The sequence below is a fragment of the Sminthopsis crassicaudata genome, chromosome 5, assembly GCF_048593235.1.
Source record: "Sminthopsis crassicaudata isolate SCR6 chromosome 5, ASM4859323v1, whole genome shotgun sequence".
NCBI classification, from domain to species: Eukaryota; Metazoa; Chordata; class Mammalia; order Dasyuromorphia; family Dasyuridae; genus Sminthopsis; species Sminthopsis crassicaudata.
In genome coordinates, this window is record NC_133621.1 from 154707732 (window position 1) to 154725054 (window position 17323).

Genomic DNA, 17323 nt, shown 5'->3' on the forward strand with positions numbered 1-17323 from the left:
ATGACTCTGATCATGTCAGTTTTAAAAGTAAAGTAGAAGTTTGAAAAAGCAGAGGGATTAACTATGTTGCCTTCCCATCTTCTGCCTCCTAATTCTCAATTGCTTTGTATTTCCTTAAATATTGTACTAATATGCAAGGAACAAAGAGTAGTTGGCATGAATATTCAGCCAAACAATTACAAAGATTACAACAAGGTAACTTTTTGATAAATATAATTGAAAACCATGTAAGCAATAAAATGAATTTAGAAACATCTAGTTAGCTTTATGCAATCTCTAACCAGTCAAAAAGAGTTAAGTATAATTTACCATAATACTTTTTTTTTCAGTCACTTATTTCTTATTGTACTTATTTCCACTGCCACAAAGAAATCAGATGTCGTCTTTTAAATCTCAGAAGTCCAAATAAAAATTCTTCAAAAAGTCAGCTGATGGTTTCAGCCCATCAGAAGTCCAGTGCATGCCTAGGTAGGCGATAGTGGTCAGATTTGGCTCTATGCTTCCTTTCCTGTGGGGTAGAATACTTCCATTTAGAAGGGGACATTTTTAGCTTTTTCCTCTTCTTATCAGTACACCATACTTTTTCACAATACTCTTCCACTCGCTGGAAGTTGCTATAGCCAATCAACTGCAAGAACTCTTTGTACCATGGCTTTGAACCTTGTGGGATGTTGCTCTGGACAGGACAAGGCATTTTATGGGGAACTTCTTCTTCATAGTCTTTATTAAACATCTCTTCGACACGCTCCTCTTCTACTACTTCCAAGGTGATTTTACGGACTGTATGGACAAAACTGTGCTCCACTGTCTGACAAAAATAGGTTCCTGCATCCATTTTGTGTAGTCTTAGAAAGAGCAAACCGAGGTCCATTTTGACAACTCTGTCATCTGTCTTCACCTAAAATATTGAAGAAGTAAACAGTGTCATCAGGGATAACAAGCTTAAAAATAGTTGCCACTGTAGCTTAATAAATTATCTATCTTAAGGATTCACTTTTCAGACTGCTTTATGTAATACCGCTTAGCATATGCAAACACATACATTTCAACCACTGTTATTAAATTAGCTTGAAAATATAGCTGGATCCTCTAATTTCCTATGACTTCTCAAAACATCTTCACTTTCTATACTGAAAGCTGGAAAGATTATGTGGAGAGGTTAATAATAGACAATATAGATTTGTATTCTTGAAAGCAGCCTAGTTATGATAGAGAGAATGACTATCTCTAGATCTCAAAGATAATTTATAAAGGCCACATTTCCAGAAGACTAATAAACTACAAAGGGGTAGTTAGGTAGTATAGTGGATAGAGTGGAAGACCTGGAAGAAGAAAGATAAGTCTTTCTGAATGTAACTCTGGCCTCAGCCACTTGCTCAATGTATAACCCATGGCAAATCAATTGACTTTGTTTCCTTCAGTGTTCTCATCCATAAAATTGCCTGGAGAAGGAAATGACAAATCACTCCCATTTCTTCAAGAAGACCTTAAATAAGGTCATCAATAATCATATGTGATTGAAATGATGAAATTATAATGAAAATACATAATGAATTATATAATGAAATTAGAGGGTGTTCTGATCTATATGTAGTGAGGAAACATCATTGAAATGAAATTGCAGAGTCTAAAAGGATTGAAAAACAATAAAATTTTATTTTCAATTCATGTAACTAACTCTTGCTATTAGATATCAGTGGTGCAATTTGTATCATCAGTGAATATTATGAATGGCAAATTATCTATTTCCCTTAATTAGCCTCACTTATCACCTATTTCACATGCATTTGTTATAAAATCATCATTATGGTATGTGTAAACATTCTTATGCTATGAGGCTATCTTTCTACAGAAGAACTCTAATATGGTCTTTTCTTCCATTTTAACCCTGGGATCTTATTTCCTAAGCAAATCTGTTGCACATTATAATTATATGTGTTTATATGGGTATATAGATATATGTATATGTTATAGTAAACATAAAATTATAGTTTAAAAGATATTATCCTTCATTTTATATTTGAACTTCCTCTTTATTTCATATAGAAATTTTAGTTTGTATAAATTTAGTATTGATATTTTTCTTATTTTATGTCTTTCTTCCCTCATTCACAATGTAACCAATACAATATTTTAGCACTAACATCAGTTTTCAATATACTTTGTTTATTGTAGTGTTACTTCTACTATTTTACAAAGATGTTAAAAAGATATTGAGCTAGGATAAATGCATGGAAAAGAAGTCTGTCACTAAGGTGATATAATTTTTTGAGGTATTGAAGAATTAGTTCTCAAGATATCTGAAAAGGGATATGGCACCAAATGTTTAGGGGAAAAATCATAGCTGTTATCATGACTTACATCAAGAAAGCAACCAAAAATATATCACTAGCCATGCCCCCATATGCTTACTTTCTCAATTTCACAAAAATTTAAAGAAACTACATGAATAGTAAGGGACTCCTTTATGAAGGCATAAAAGAAAAATAGGAAGGCTTTTGTATAAAAAAAATTCTACATCAGATCAAATCTTTTTCATAGATATATAAGGCTGGTGACTAGACCTAAAATTTCATTGGTATAAGAAATTCTTGGTGAGAAAATTCTTTCCTTTTAGCAATGGAAGTTAATACTTGGTCCACCAATTACAATCTATTTAAAAATACATATATATATATATATATATATATATATATATATATATATATATATATATATGTATGTATGTGTGTGTGTGTGTGTGTGTGTGTGTGTATATATATATATATGTATGTGTGTATATATATATATATATATGTATGTATGTATGTATGTATATAATTTTCCCAGTTACATGTAAAGACAATTTTAACATCCAATGCAAAAAAAAGTTAAGTTCCACATTGTCTCCCTGCCTTCCTCTTTGTGCCCCTCCCTGGGAGAGTAAACAATATGATTTAAGTTTTATATATGCAATCCTGCAAAACATGCTTCTATATTAGTTGTTATAAAAGACATAGACCAAGTAAAAGAAGAAAGAAAATCACACACATAAAAAGTAAAAAACAGCTTGCTTCAATCCGGCAGGAGTTCTCAAACTATGGCCCGCGGGCCAGATGTGGCCTACTGAGGACATTTAGGCGGCCGACCAGGTTATGGCAAATGGGCTGAGGGGTGGAGACAGTGTATAAGTTTTTGCTTTTACTAAAGTCCCGCCCTCCAACAGTCTGAGGGACAGTGAACTGGCCTCCTATTTAAAAAGTTTGAGGACCACTGCTTCAATGTATACTCAAATTCCATCAGTACTTTCTTTGGATGTGGATAGCATTTTTTCAGTAAAAATCCTTTGGAAATGTCTTGGATCACTGTATTGCTAAGAGTAGTTAAATGATTCACAGCTTATCAATGTACAATACTCTTGTTACTCTGTACAATGTCCTCTTGATTTTGCTTACTTCACTTTTCATAGTTTGTGTAATCCCTCTAGTTTTTTTTTTTTCTGAAATCATTCTCATTTCTTACAGCACAATAGTATTTTATTACAATTATAAGTTTATTTATTACAATTATGTATTCACATAGTACAACTTATTTAGCTCTTTTCCATTTAATGGACATCTCCCCATTATTTCCTAGCAAATGTATTCATTTTTAATACACATTGATTTATGAATCATATTGGAAAAGAAAAATTAGGTAACAGGGAAAAACATGGTACAGAGAAAAAAATCAGAAAAAAAAGAAGACATGGCATGTGTTGATTTACAGTCAGTCTCCTTAGTTCTTTTTAATGTATACAGATGGCATTTTCTGTCCAAAGTCTGTTGAGAATGTTTTGGATCACTGAAGCACTGAGAAGAATTAAGCCTTTCATAGTTGATCATCACACATTCTTGCTGTTATTGTGTACAATGAATTGCTGGTTCTACTTGTTTCACTCTGCATCAATTTGTATAAGTCTTTCCAGGCCTTTCAAAAATCAGCTTGTTCATCATTTTTTATATAACAATAATATTCCATTACCTTCATGTACCATAACTTGTTCAGCCATTCCCCAATTGATGGGCATTTACTTATTTTCCGATTCTTTGCTACACAAAAAAAGAACTGCTGCAAACATTTTCGCACATATAAGTCTGACAAAATTTTCTTTTTCATTTTACAATTGCCTGTTAATATTCGTTGACCATTTATCAATTGGGGAATGACTTATATTCTTAAAAATTTAAGTCGGTTCTCTATATATGTGAAAAAATAAGCCTTCATCAAATACTTGCTATAAAAATTGTTTCTGAGCTTTCTGCTTTTCTTCTAATTTTGGTGGTATAAATTTTACTTTTGTAAAAACTTTTTTTTAAATGTTGCAGCTTGTAGTCTTAAAAAGTTATTTAGAGTACTAATAAATTGAGTCATCTGCACAAGAGTCTCATCCCTGACACATAAATGTCAGAAAAAGAACTTGAACCCAGACCAATGTGATCTCAACACCATTTGTCTATATATTGTTACAAGAGAGTTCCCATAGCCATTCATATAAGAAGAAAATCAAGGAACTTTGTAAATTAAGAGTGTCTTTTTTATGAAGACTACAAAATATTGAGTTCTAGTTTCCCTGGTAGCATTCTAAATGGAAGATAGCTAGGGTACTGAGAATACTTCAACATGACAAGAAAATCATTCCTGTTGATGACAGCAATAGTTCCATGCATATTTTGATCTTCATCTACTGAACATTTACGATTATATATTTATGGGTACATATATGATTATTGGATTCAAGTAAGTATTGTAGCTTTTTTTCTAGTACTCCATCCCATTTCCAATCACATTTACCAGTGCAGAAAAGGCAATTATTATAGATATATCTGTTGAGTACAGATTTATTTTAATTATGGGCACTATTAATCATCAACTGATTATGCCTTTGGGGTTCCTTTCCCAAGGCAATGTGCCTTTGTGGCTATGAACAAACTTCACAGTCTTATTCCTGAAAGGAAAAAGGCTTGGTGACAAAGGGTAAGAGGTTCCAGATAAAATTTGAAAGAAATTATATATATTCCTAGCTCACATAATCCTTGATTTATTTTTTTTTTACTTCTTTACCACTGACCTTATGTTATTGAACTTAATATTCTACATCTGCTAAGTAGCATCATATAAATAACTGATAGAGAAATAATATACACTGAGTATGAAAACAACAGCATAAATTTTTCTGTAACATCTGGATAGAGAGAGAGATCATGGCTTTCTCAATCCTTTGTCTCTCTATTGGTTGTTTTGGGAATAAAACTCTGTTTTATCTCAGTCTGGAGTAGCATAAGGTACTATATATTAAATTACTTTGAAAATTAAATGTATCTCTTATGAACTATAAATGCCTATAAGAAAATGACAAGGAAATTGGTATTTCAAGTCCACCCATGATTTAGTCTTTATACTTCAGTTAACATGGGTAACTCCAGCAATTCATGATTACACAATTGTTTTCACATTGTATTAGAATGGTTTTTCAAAATCTGCATGCCAGATTTCTTTGGGAAGGAATATAATACATAAAAGTTGATTTTTACATTATTTCTACCAATTGTTCCTATATTCATTCTTCATAAGTATTATTTTGTTGGTTTGTTTTTACCGGAAATTGTCTTTAATACTGTTGGATGTAAAAAAAACAAACAAACCTCAATTCAGTATGCTTACATTGTCAAAGAAACAAACTTGAACAATTGAACAAAGAATTCTGCACATCTGGTTGCCTTGCTCCTTAGGAGGACAGAGTGATTTCCATATGCTACAAACAACTGGCCCAGCATTTTTTTTTTTCCATTGGAAAGAGGCAGACAAAGCCCTTAACCATGACATGGAAAATCAATGAAATTACGTGGGAAGAAAAAAAAACAACACTAATTTATATTTAAACATGATGTAGCAGTGTACAAATATATTAATCCCATATGTATTTATTGAAAATCAAACAACAATTTTTTTCAAATATTTAATATGTGTCAAGCACTATGTCAAAGATTAAAGTTAAAAGAGAAAATAAAAAGCTAAAAAAACAAAAAAACAAAAAACATAACAAAACAAAACAAAACAACAAACAAACAGTTCCTGGCCTCAAGAAGTTTACATTCTAATACAGGAAACAATATGAACATAAATGTCTACAAACAAGTTATAAACAAAGTAGATAGAAAACTTAGAGAGTACATCAGTATTGAGGCAGAGGTTAGAATGTGGGAAGCACAGAACCATAAAAAATATTCTACAAAAGATTTCCATTTGAACTGAAGGAAGTCCTAGATGAGGAAGGAGAATACTCTGTAGTCATGCGAGTGGGAGGTGGGGGCAGTCAAAGAATAAGCATCGAGATATTCAATATAGTATCATGTATGATGAACAAATAGTCCTTATTTGAGTGTGGAAAGGAGTAATGCATGAGAAGACTAGAAAGGTTGTGTTGTAAAGAATCCTAAAAGCAAAGTTTTATCCCAGAAGTAAATGGGCATGATATAAGTTATTAAGGTGGGAGAGTTGGAGTAGTCATGTGATCAGAATAGCTTTTTTTAAAAATCACATTAGTACATGTGGAAGATGGATTAGAATGGGGAAAGAATTAAAGCAGAAAGACCAATTTGAAGATTATTACAATAATAAGATCAAAGGACATGAGGGACTAAACTAGGAAGGGAGATATGAGAATTAGAAGGGAAAACATCTATATCATCCATTGTTTAAAGATCTGTATAAATCTACACAGATATATCTAAATCTATGTATATGCATAGATCTGCATGTATACTCATTGACTATCTTTTGTGATTACTTTTAATTCTCTGACTCATTCATTTTTTGCATCAGTTTCATCTTCTCTACTTCACTGCAATAATTATATTATCATCTTGGATCTACTTCTAGTTAGATATGTCTGTACACACAGAAACACAATAAGGAAGAAGAAACTTCCTTCCACACATGTCGCAGTAGAAACAGAAAAAAAAAAAAAAAAGACAACTGTTTGGCTATATTAAATGAGAAAGAGTGAGGGAATTGAAAATGGCATTAAGATTATGAATATGAATGAGTGAAATACCTTTAGAAATCATAGGCAATTTTAGAATAGAAGCATATTTAGGGGAAAAGAAGTTCTTATTAGTGTATATTGTGTTTGAGATGTTTATGAAACATAAGCATCTTAGAAGAAAATGAAGATTGGACCCAGGGGAGAAACTAGGACTGGATATATAGATCTGGAGATCAGCATTGACATGACAAACTCCCAGAGGCCAAAATCAAATGAAAGATAAAAAAGAAAAAAAAAAGATATAACTTGTGAGACACCTACAATTTTATAGTTCATGGCACTAAAATATCCAGGGGGAAAAAAAGGATTAAGGAAAGTTGCAAGGACAATGAGAAAAAAATGACCCATGGAGATAAACTTCTAAGATATCACTTCTAATCTCATCAGCATATTATTAAGACTATTATACTCAACATTTCCCCAGCTCCCTCAGCATCTTCCTTCCTTTTGAAGGGTTGGAACGGGGGAGTAGTTACTTCCTACAAGCTTTCCTTTATAGAAGCCAGGAATTGGACTTTCAGCTCACTGGATTTTTCAGTGAAGTTCTGCTCAATTTTAACTCTATGGAATGAGATGTCCCATTCACCATTATCTCTATTTTTTCTCTATCCCTACTTTCTAACCTCCTTTTTTGTGATATCTTCCTCCATTAGACTGTACACACCTTGAAGGCAGGAACTGTCTTTTTCTTATCTTTTAGTTGTATGTGGCACATTGTACATGCTTAAGATATGTTTATTGAACTGAAATGAATTGACATTTAATAAATGCTTTGTGAAATGAACTTGATAAACAAGGTGACATACTTTATTATCATATGGAGTCTAGACAAAGATGAAAATAATTGAGTTGTATTTCTATTTTTTATTCCCATTTTTATTCTTGTGACCTTACAATATTCTGTTCCTTTTTTTTTTTTAACATCTGTAAAATGGGAATGAACTTTTAAGCTGGAAAGGAAGCTAAATGATTATTAGTAAATACTATTACTTAGTAAAAAGGGCAATTGGGAGCATGAGAACATGCAGTGATAGTGATCAAAGCTACACATGCAAACTCAGAGCATCCATAAGTAGAGTTGTAAACAGTCATTTCTAGTTAAGTAAAAAATGGGTGTTTTTATTCTGGAAAAAGCTTGAAAGAAGTTTAAAAGTTCAAAACTGTGAAGCAGCTGTTTCAAATGATTCTAAGCATTCACATGTTTTACTTAATGTTATGAAAACACAACAAAGAAAAAGGAATACAAAAACAAAAGCTTCTGATTTCAATCCATGAATCCAAGGATTTGGAAAGCCATGGCTGTCATCTGATCCTTTAAGCACCCTGTGGAGCTTGGTATCAGTGAAGTCTTTAAACAGTGAGTCATAGAAAATGAGAAGCTAAGACTAAAGACAGAGTATCCCTTCTCTGAATTAATATAGATACATATAACTTTTATGTGTTTTATAATATTTAATTTCCATTATAATTTTTTTAAATAAGAAGAACTATCTTAATACAGTATGAAGTATGTCAGGAATTACCAATGAAATCGCCCCATGTGTACAGATTAAGGTATAGTGCATGACACTAATAAGTAGACAGAAAAAAAAGCATTAAGGAAAATATCAACAAGAATGACAAAAAAAACTGATACATGGAGTTTAACTTCCAAGATATCACTTCTTATCTCATCACCATATTAACTTAAGACTATGATACTGAACCCTATGCAACTAACACTAAGTTACATGAAAGCAGGCTATTCATATCTCAACTTTTCTTATGAGAAGTAAACTGACATCCATCAGTTAACCTGTCTGTAATTACTTTTAATTCTCTGCCTCATCTCTTTTTTGCAGCAGTTTCATCTTCTCTACTTCCCTGCAACAATTATATTAACATCTTCACTGGATTTGTGCAATAGTTACATCTGAACTCCAATATACCTCAAGCTACCACGAGAAAAGCCAAGGGTCCACTGCATCCCTCTTACAAGTTCTTATTCACATTCTATCATGCATTATATTAATCAAATATTTTAGGATCACAGAGCTAGAGTTGCAAGCAATTTCAGAGGACATAAAGTTCAACTCTTTGATTTTACAAAGGAGAAAACAGGTCCAAAGATTGAAATGACTTTACCATAGTTTACCATTTTACTATAACAAAGCAGAGTTGGGATTTGTACTCTGGCCCTGGTTCTCTAGTTTCATCATTCTATTATACAATGCTTCATGATTCATTTTTTTAAACATCTTATACAACTCTCCTACTCCTAATACTTCATTAGCTCCCTATTGTCATGTAATAAAGGAGACACATTTCAATATAATGAACTTCAAAATGGCACAGAAAATCCTTTGATTCTGCTATCTTTATTATATTTAAATATTTTTAGCAGTTGGAGCTTAGAAATGTTTGTATTATATGGAGATTTCCACCATAATGGAACTCATTTAATACGATTTTGACTTGACCCTTTAAAATATGGAAATTTATAGTACTCATCATTCCTAGGACAGGAGTATCAAAATTGATTCACAGATGTCTTTCTGTAAAAGTCTCCATACTATCTATACTATTGCTACAAATATAGTATGACTATAAAAATTCATTTTAAAATTAAGATATCCTTCTTTTCAACATGTGAATTATTATCCATTATTTTGAAAGGCTGTCTTACTAAATATATTTTGATTTTATCTTTTATTTTTATTTGACATATTAAATGGAAAACACATTGTTTAAAATAATAATGGATATTTAAACCTGAAGAAAATAAAATGCATATTTTTTTCAAATTTTTCCAGTTTTACAAAATTTAGTGTTTGGGCATTTAAGAGCAATATAACAAGGTTATTATTCATGTGTAGCAAAGGAAGAAACAGCCCAAGAAGTGTTTAGATAATGTTAACCAATTTAAAAAAAAGTTATATCTGTGAGCAGATAGTAATCAGTAAGATTTAGAAGAACTTCACCTTGAAAGGTAATTCAATAAAATTCAATAAAAAGTTTGTTTCTTTTTTAAAAAATACACATGGTAAATGGTAAAATAAACATGGTAAGTGGTAAAATATAGGAATTTTATCAATGTGTTATCAATGAAATTTTTGCAAAGCATTTTACAAATTCCCTCAAGCTTTGCTAGTGGAAAAATAGATTTATATGGTTACATTATCATATGGATATATAAATAGCTCATTATGGCTCAATAAACAACAAAGCTAACTTTAAATTGCTTAGTAACATGAATAAATTCTCCTTGCATAAACATGATTTCATCCTGGAACAACCACTACTACTTAATCAAACAAATAGTGGTACCCACACAATAGCACTCTATTACAATTATTGTTAGCCCAACTCATCATGAAGTCTCTTCTATAAGAATTTTTTTTTCCTATTCTGATTTCTAATGTATTATACTTTACCTGCAAAGTACACATAGAAAGGATAAGAAGTTAAATATCTTTGGATAGACGAATAGTACTGATAGTCTGACTCCCACTCTCTAGCAATAAAAGCAATGATAGGACATATACAGAATCACTTATGTTTATTAAAATAATGATTCTATAGAGATGGTGCATTGTAATGGAAAGAGAGATGATCTCAGAGATAATAATACCTCTACTTCAATTCTGCCTCTGATCCAAACTGGCTGTTTTACATTCAATAACTCACTTAAACTATTTTTGCTATTGTAGCCATGATCTTCATTTTCTTCTTCCTCCTCTTCTTCTCTTCCCCCTCTTCTTCTTCTTCTTCCTCCTCTATCATCCTCCTTTTCATTCTCTTTCCCTTTTCTCTCTTTCCCCTTCTCCTTTTTCTCTACCTTCCCCTTATCTTTCTTCTTTTCCTTCTCATTATTGTTGTTTTTGTCATTAATTATACTGTAATCTCCTTGAAGGCAAGGGCAGTCTTTTGTCTCTGTATTCTAATAAATTTTATTTATTGAATTATAGATACCTTTCAAAAAGATAAATTACAAAAATGATAATGATCTGCATTGTTAAGGAGAGTTTCCTCTTCTAGGAGTTATCTACATTAATTAAATCACAGATTTAGTTCCTAATTCAGGCTCTATTCCAAGGTATCAATTAAAAGGCCCTTACACAAAGAAGAAAAGATAAAAATAGAAGGCAGGATAGAAGTTCTAATGTAGCAATATGAAAGGAGAATCAAATTACAGCAAAAAATGAAAATAAAAGCTGCTGCCGAAAGTTGATAGATGCAGTATGTCAGAATGACAAGGTAAAAATTTTCTACCCAATACAAGATTAGAATGAGATTCTAATCTGAAACAGGCCAGATAAAGGAAAGAAAGTCATTAATAACACAATGATTTCTGTATTGGAGATATTCACCTCAGAATATCAGGCATTTCATGCTTTCCATTGCTAAGTTTATGATGATCAGATAAAAAGGAGTTCTTATTCATTTCTGATGAAATAAAAGTGAGAAAAAATTCAGTGCTATAATGGGACATGCCTGTTATGTATAAGTCAATTAAGTCTCCCCTATCCAGATCATTTTTGTATTCTTATTAAACTATAATTCTTTGTGGATTTTTTTTCTTAACACACACACACACACACACACACACACACACACACACACACACACACACACCCCTATCCTAAATAGTTAGGATTTCCAAATCTTGTGTTCTGGTACTCATTCATGAATATAAGTTAAATATCTACTCTATGAAAAATATTTTAAGTAGACCAGGAGATATAAGTAGTATTCTACACTTAAATGTAGTCTCTAAACTTAAGCAATTCTCTACACTTAAGAAGCATAAAATATAGTAGGCGAGATAATACAAGCATATATAAGTATATAATAAAAAGAAATGTAATTAGAGCACAAAAAGTAAAAAAAAAATGTCTTTGAGTGTTATGAAAAGAGTCATTTTTAGCAGTAGTATTTCAGTGAAAACTTCATGGAGATATTACTACTTGAACAGAAAATCCTAAAAACGAATATAGTTTAACCAGGAGAACTAGAAATGAAAGGGAGAAAGGGATATTCAAACAATAATGATTAGAAAATAAGGAACATGAAAAAGAGGCAGTGAGTTTTGCTTTGCTTTGCTTTTGAACAGATAGTATAGGGAAAGAAATAAACTATGATAATTCAGTAAAGGTGTATCTGAACTAAATTTATTGCCCTTGAACAAAAGAAAGCAGGTTAGAATTATATTTAGCAATGAATGGGGTAGTCACAAGAAGTTTTTATAGTGAGTTATATGATCAGATGTATACACATTTGAGCTTTAAAATATGAGGAAATGAACCCTTATTTATTCACCAAATATTTATTAAACACCATCTGTGTGTAGAGAACAGTAGCCTCTATAATTAATACAAAATTTAGATAAGTCTCAGTCCCTGACCTCATTGAACAGAGTCTATGGTATTTATAAAGCACCATCATAGATAACTATAACTTATACTACTGTATTATAAACAATGATAACAAATAGTTTAAAAAAGTTAAAACATGTCAATGATAACATTCAAAAAAGTGATATATACTTCACACCTCTTAGATTGTCTAAGATGACAAGAAAAGATAATGATAAATGTTGGAGGGGATGAAGGAAACTGGGACACTAATGCATTGTTGATGGAGTTGTGATCCAACTATTCTGGGGAGCAATTTGGAACTATGTCCAAAGAGCTATCAAACTGTGCATACCATTTGACCCAGAAGTGTCATATCTGAGTCTGTATCCCAAGGAAATCTTAAAGAAGGGAAAGGACCCACATGTGCAAAAATGTCTGTAGCAGCTCTTTTTAAGGTAGCAAAAAATTGGAAAAAGAGTAGATGTCCATCAATTGGTGGGGGGGGGGGCGCTGAATAAGTTGTGGCATATGAAGGTAATGGAATATTATTGTTCTATAAAAATGATGAGCAAGCTGATTTTAGAAAGGCCTGTAAAAATTACATGAATTGATGCTAAATGAAACAAGAAAAAACAGGAATATATTGTACACAATAACACCAAAAATATATAATAATCAACTACAAAAGAAAGACTTAGTTCAGTGAACCAGCAATCCCAATAGACTTTGGACAGGAAATGCCAATTTAATTTAGAAAAAGAACTAAGGAGAATGAATGTAAATCAACACATGCTACGTTCACTTCTCTCTTTTTTTTTTATCTGTTCCATGATTTTTCTCTTTTGCTCTATTTTTTTTTCTCCCAGCATGACTCATAAAGTAATGCATATTAAAAATAAATAAATTTACTAGAAAGAAGTGAAAAATGGCACATTTGAAAATAAACATTAAAAGATAAAAAGTGGTATAAAGGACATAATTTTGGGCAAATATGACCAGAAAAGGAGGCCATTTCATGAAAGGGAAGAATAAGATATGAATAGCTTAAATTCTGCATTAGGATTCTTTTTTTTTTTTTTTTTAAAGAATCAAAGAAAGAGCTCCAGCATATTGGGTAGTACCCAATTTTGTGGAGGATTTATGGAATGACTAGAGAAGAACTGCAAAGGAAGAGTAGGCTTATAAATGAGTCATCAACTATGCTGTTAGAGGAAGGATCCACACTGATGAAAAAAGAAATCCACTGAAGTATATAATGAAGTAGAACTGTACTAAAAAGTTGCAAAACCATATAATATGCAAACCCCAAGTGAAAAGAATGTTCAGACACTGAGTGTGGACTATTTAAAAAAAATTTGTTAGTGCAAGAGATAAGAGGTAGAATAGCTAAAATGAGTTACAGGATTAAAGGAGAAAAAATATTTCAATTAAATCAGAAAACTGGACATGTTTATAGGCTAAGTGAAAGAGACTGAAGACTTGGGAGATAGAACTAATAGAAAATGGCCTAGAAGGAGATTGGGAGTAAGGCTTGCTTTTTCCTCTAAAACATGAGAAAAGATAAATGAAACTACAGAAGTTACAAAGAATTAGAGGCAAGCTGCTTCTAGGATAGAATTTGGAGCTTAGGGCCAGGGACATTCATTTTACTGAGTTCAAATTTAACCTCAGACATTTATGAGTTTTGTGACTCTTGGACAAGTCACTTAAATCTGTTTATCTCAGTTTCCTCATCTATAAAATGAACTGGAGAAGGAAATGACAAACTACTCCAGTATCTTTACCAAGAAAGACTCAATTCAGGGAGGAAGAGTTGGACACAACTGTACAACAACTAAGTGAGAGAATTAATATTGAACCAGATTTCAGTACAAGAGGAGGTTAGATCATTTGTGATAAAGGAGGTAGATGTGAAGTCAAAGTTTTAAGAAAGGAAGAAAAGAAATTTGCTTCCTACTTACTTGTTTCCCTTCTAATTTCAACAATATTTTTATTATACAAAAAATTCACAATTTTATGTAATCAAAATTTCTATTTTAGCTTTTATAATCATCTTTTTTGATAGATTAGGATTCATTCTCCCATATGAAGCAGTAAAATTTGTCAATTAATAACAAAATATTCAGATCATGTATCACTTAGAGTTATTATGGTATGTTGGTTTATACCTAAATTCTTAGTTTAAGCCTAATTTATACCAGACTGCCTTCTAGGTTTTTATTTCATCTTATTTTTAGCAGATCATATAAAATACGAAGTTATGTTAAGAGTTAGATTGTTTGATTTATTCTACAAATTCTACAATTCTACTAGGTTTGATTATTTATGGGTATTGTTTACCAAATGTTCAACTTTTTAAACCACTTCCAAATGGTTTTGATAAAAATTGCATTTCTGGTATAGTTTGAGGTGTGAGACTGCTAAATTTCCCCCTTCATTTTCATCATTTCCCCCCCATCATTTTTCTTGAGAAATCTGACCTTTTACTTTTCCAGATGAGTTTTATTATAATTTATTCTAGTTCTATAAAGTTACCAAAGTGTTTTATATAGTGCTTTAGCTAGTGTGTAATTTTTACTATATTTGCATAAACCAATAATGAAGAATTAATATTTTTATTGTCTTTATTTCTATAAAGACTTTTACAGATATAATCCTACAAATCCTATGTCATAGGAGGGACAGATATTTAAAATATTTTGAACATTCTAAAGATATTCTTAGATTTTCTTTTCTTTTGAACTAGATTTTGTTAGTGGTACAAAGAAATACTCATGCTTTTGTGAATTTATTTAATATCCTGATACTAATTGTTTCAATTAATTTCTAGTTGAATTTCTAGTATTCTCTATCATGTCTTCTAATAAAGTGCTAATGGTCTCTTTCCCGGTTTATACTGCTGATTTCTTTTAACTTCATTGCAATTGCTAGAAATTCTAAAACTATGTAAAAGAATAATGATGAAAATGGATATACTTACTTTAATATTACTAGAAAATAACAATTCACATCTGACTAGATTTTCTTCTCTCTTGTACTAGATTTTGTTAATGGTACAAAGAAATACTTATACTGTTGTGGCTTTATTTCATATCCTGAAACTTTATTGAAATAATTGTTTCAATTAATTTTAGCTGAATTTCTCCATCATGTCTCCTGATGCAGTGCTAATGCAGTGCTCTTTTTCCTTGTTTATCCTATTGATTTCTTTTAATTTCATTACAATTGCTAGAAATCCTAAAACTTTGTAGCAGAATGACAGTAAAAATGTTTATGCTTACTTTAACATTACTGGAAAGTAATTATTTTCATTTATAGATAACTGTTTTGTTTTAAATTATTAACAAAAGAGCCACTAGTATGGTTTTTAATGTTTTAATATAAATTGATACTGTATTTTTAAAGCTTTTTATGTATATGCAAATATAATCATGTGATTTTAGTTGTTTTGCATAGGGATATGGTCTAGTTTGAAAATGTTTCTGTTTTGGTTATATATTATTTAATATTTTATATTAATGTTCCTTCTTTCTCTGATTTCTCTTAGCTATTAATTATTTATAGCACACTATTATCAACCATATGAAAAATACTCCAAGTTGATAATAAAGAAACAAATACTTAAAATACCTTCAGGTTCTTTTTACAATAATCAAATAGGTAAAAAGATCCAAAAGGAAGGTAACAATTATTGGAAGAGTTACAAAAATGACACATTAACTTACTGTTATTGGTGAAGATATACACTGTTTCAAACATTCTGAAAATATGTTTTGAAACTATACCATGACACTTAACTATGAATACCCTATCATCTTGCAAAATTACTATTAGATAATTATACAAAACAGTTCAAGGTTAGATGGAAAAAATCCAATGTGCAAGAATATTGATAGCAGAAATTTTTAAAATAGCAAGGAACTAGAAACAAAATGCGCGCTCATTAATTAGGGGAAAGACTAAATAAATAATAAGTATATGTGTGATGGAGTACTCTTGTGCCATAAAAATGAAGAATAGGACTAATTCAGAGAAGCATGAAAAATCTGGTTAAATTGATGCAAAATGATTAAGCATAATTAGGAAAAAATTTGAATTATCACAAACAAAAATAATATGAACAAACTCAATTTGAAAAGACTAGTACTCTAATGAAAACAGTGACCAATATAAGATTCAAAAGACCAATGTTGAAACATCTCAAACATCTTGCTTGAGAGACATACATCCTTAGACATAATCAAAGTATTGAATTATTTTGTGAGACTATACTAGGTTGCATAGGAAATAGAGTAAAAAAGACAGAAAAAGAATAAAAATAGAATTAAGTAAAGACTTATAGGGCTGCAGAAACCTAAGAAAGTCTTCAGCAAATAAGATAATGGAGAAATGCAAAATTGGAGATGCATAGTTTTTTTTTTTTTTTTTTTTTTTTTTTTTTGCTTTCTGATGGAGAAAGAAATTCTTTATCTTCCCAGTTACTTGTCCATTGTTGGTCTCGACATTTAGAAGTCACTTGTCTTTGACCTATATCTATACTTCAACAATGTATTTTATTTACCAAATTTTATTTCATTTTATCTATGTCTATAGAAGTGCTATTGTATAACAGAATAGGCCCTGATTTAGCATCAGCAGAAAGTCAGATATGAATGTCCGTTAAGGAGTTTTCTTTCAACATGACCAAATGTCAGTCACTTTATCTTTTGAAGGATCCATCTCCTCATCAATTAAAAGCACACCTTCCTCACAGGATTGTTGTGAGAATCACATGATAGCAATAAGGTAAAGTGCTCTATAAACATTGAAGTATTAAATAAATACCAACTATTAATATTATATTCTATATTCTCCACATGTGCTACATAAACTTACAGTTTCTACAGGGCAGGAGCCGTGTTATTGTAATTCATCAGTAATG

General features: G+C 31.0%; 1 protein-coding gene across 1 annotated transcript in view; it reads right to left on the reverse strand.

The window, feature by feature from the left end:
- Positions 1 to 336: 336 nt before the first annotated feature.
- The window catches only part of SEMA3E (semaphorin 3E), a 352963-nt gene continuing 335976 nt past the window's right edge, over positions 337 to 17323 (reverse strand). Inside the window, exon 18 of the mRNA XM_074268509.1 lies at positions 337 to 898. Within this exon, the coding sequence (XP_074124610.1) occupies positions 446 to 898 (453 nt within the window). The 3' untranslated portion in view covers positions 337 to 445. The remainder of the gene's footprint in view (positions 899 to 17323) is intronic.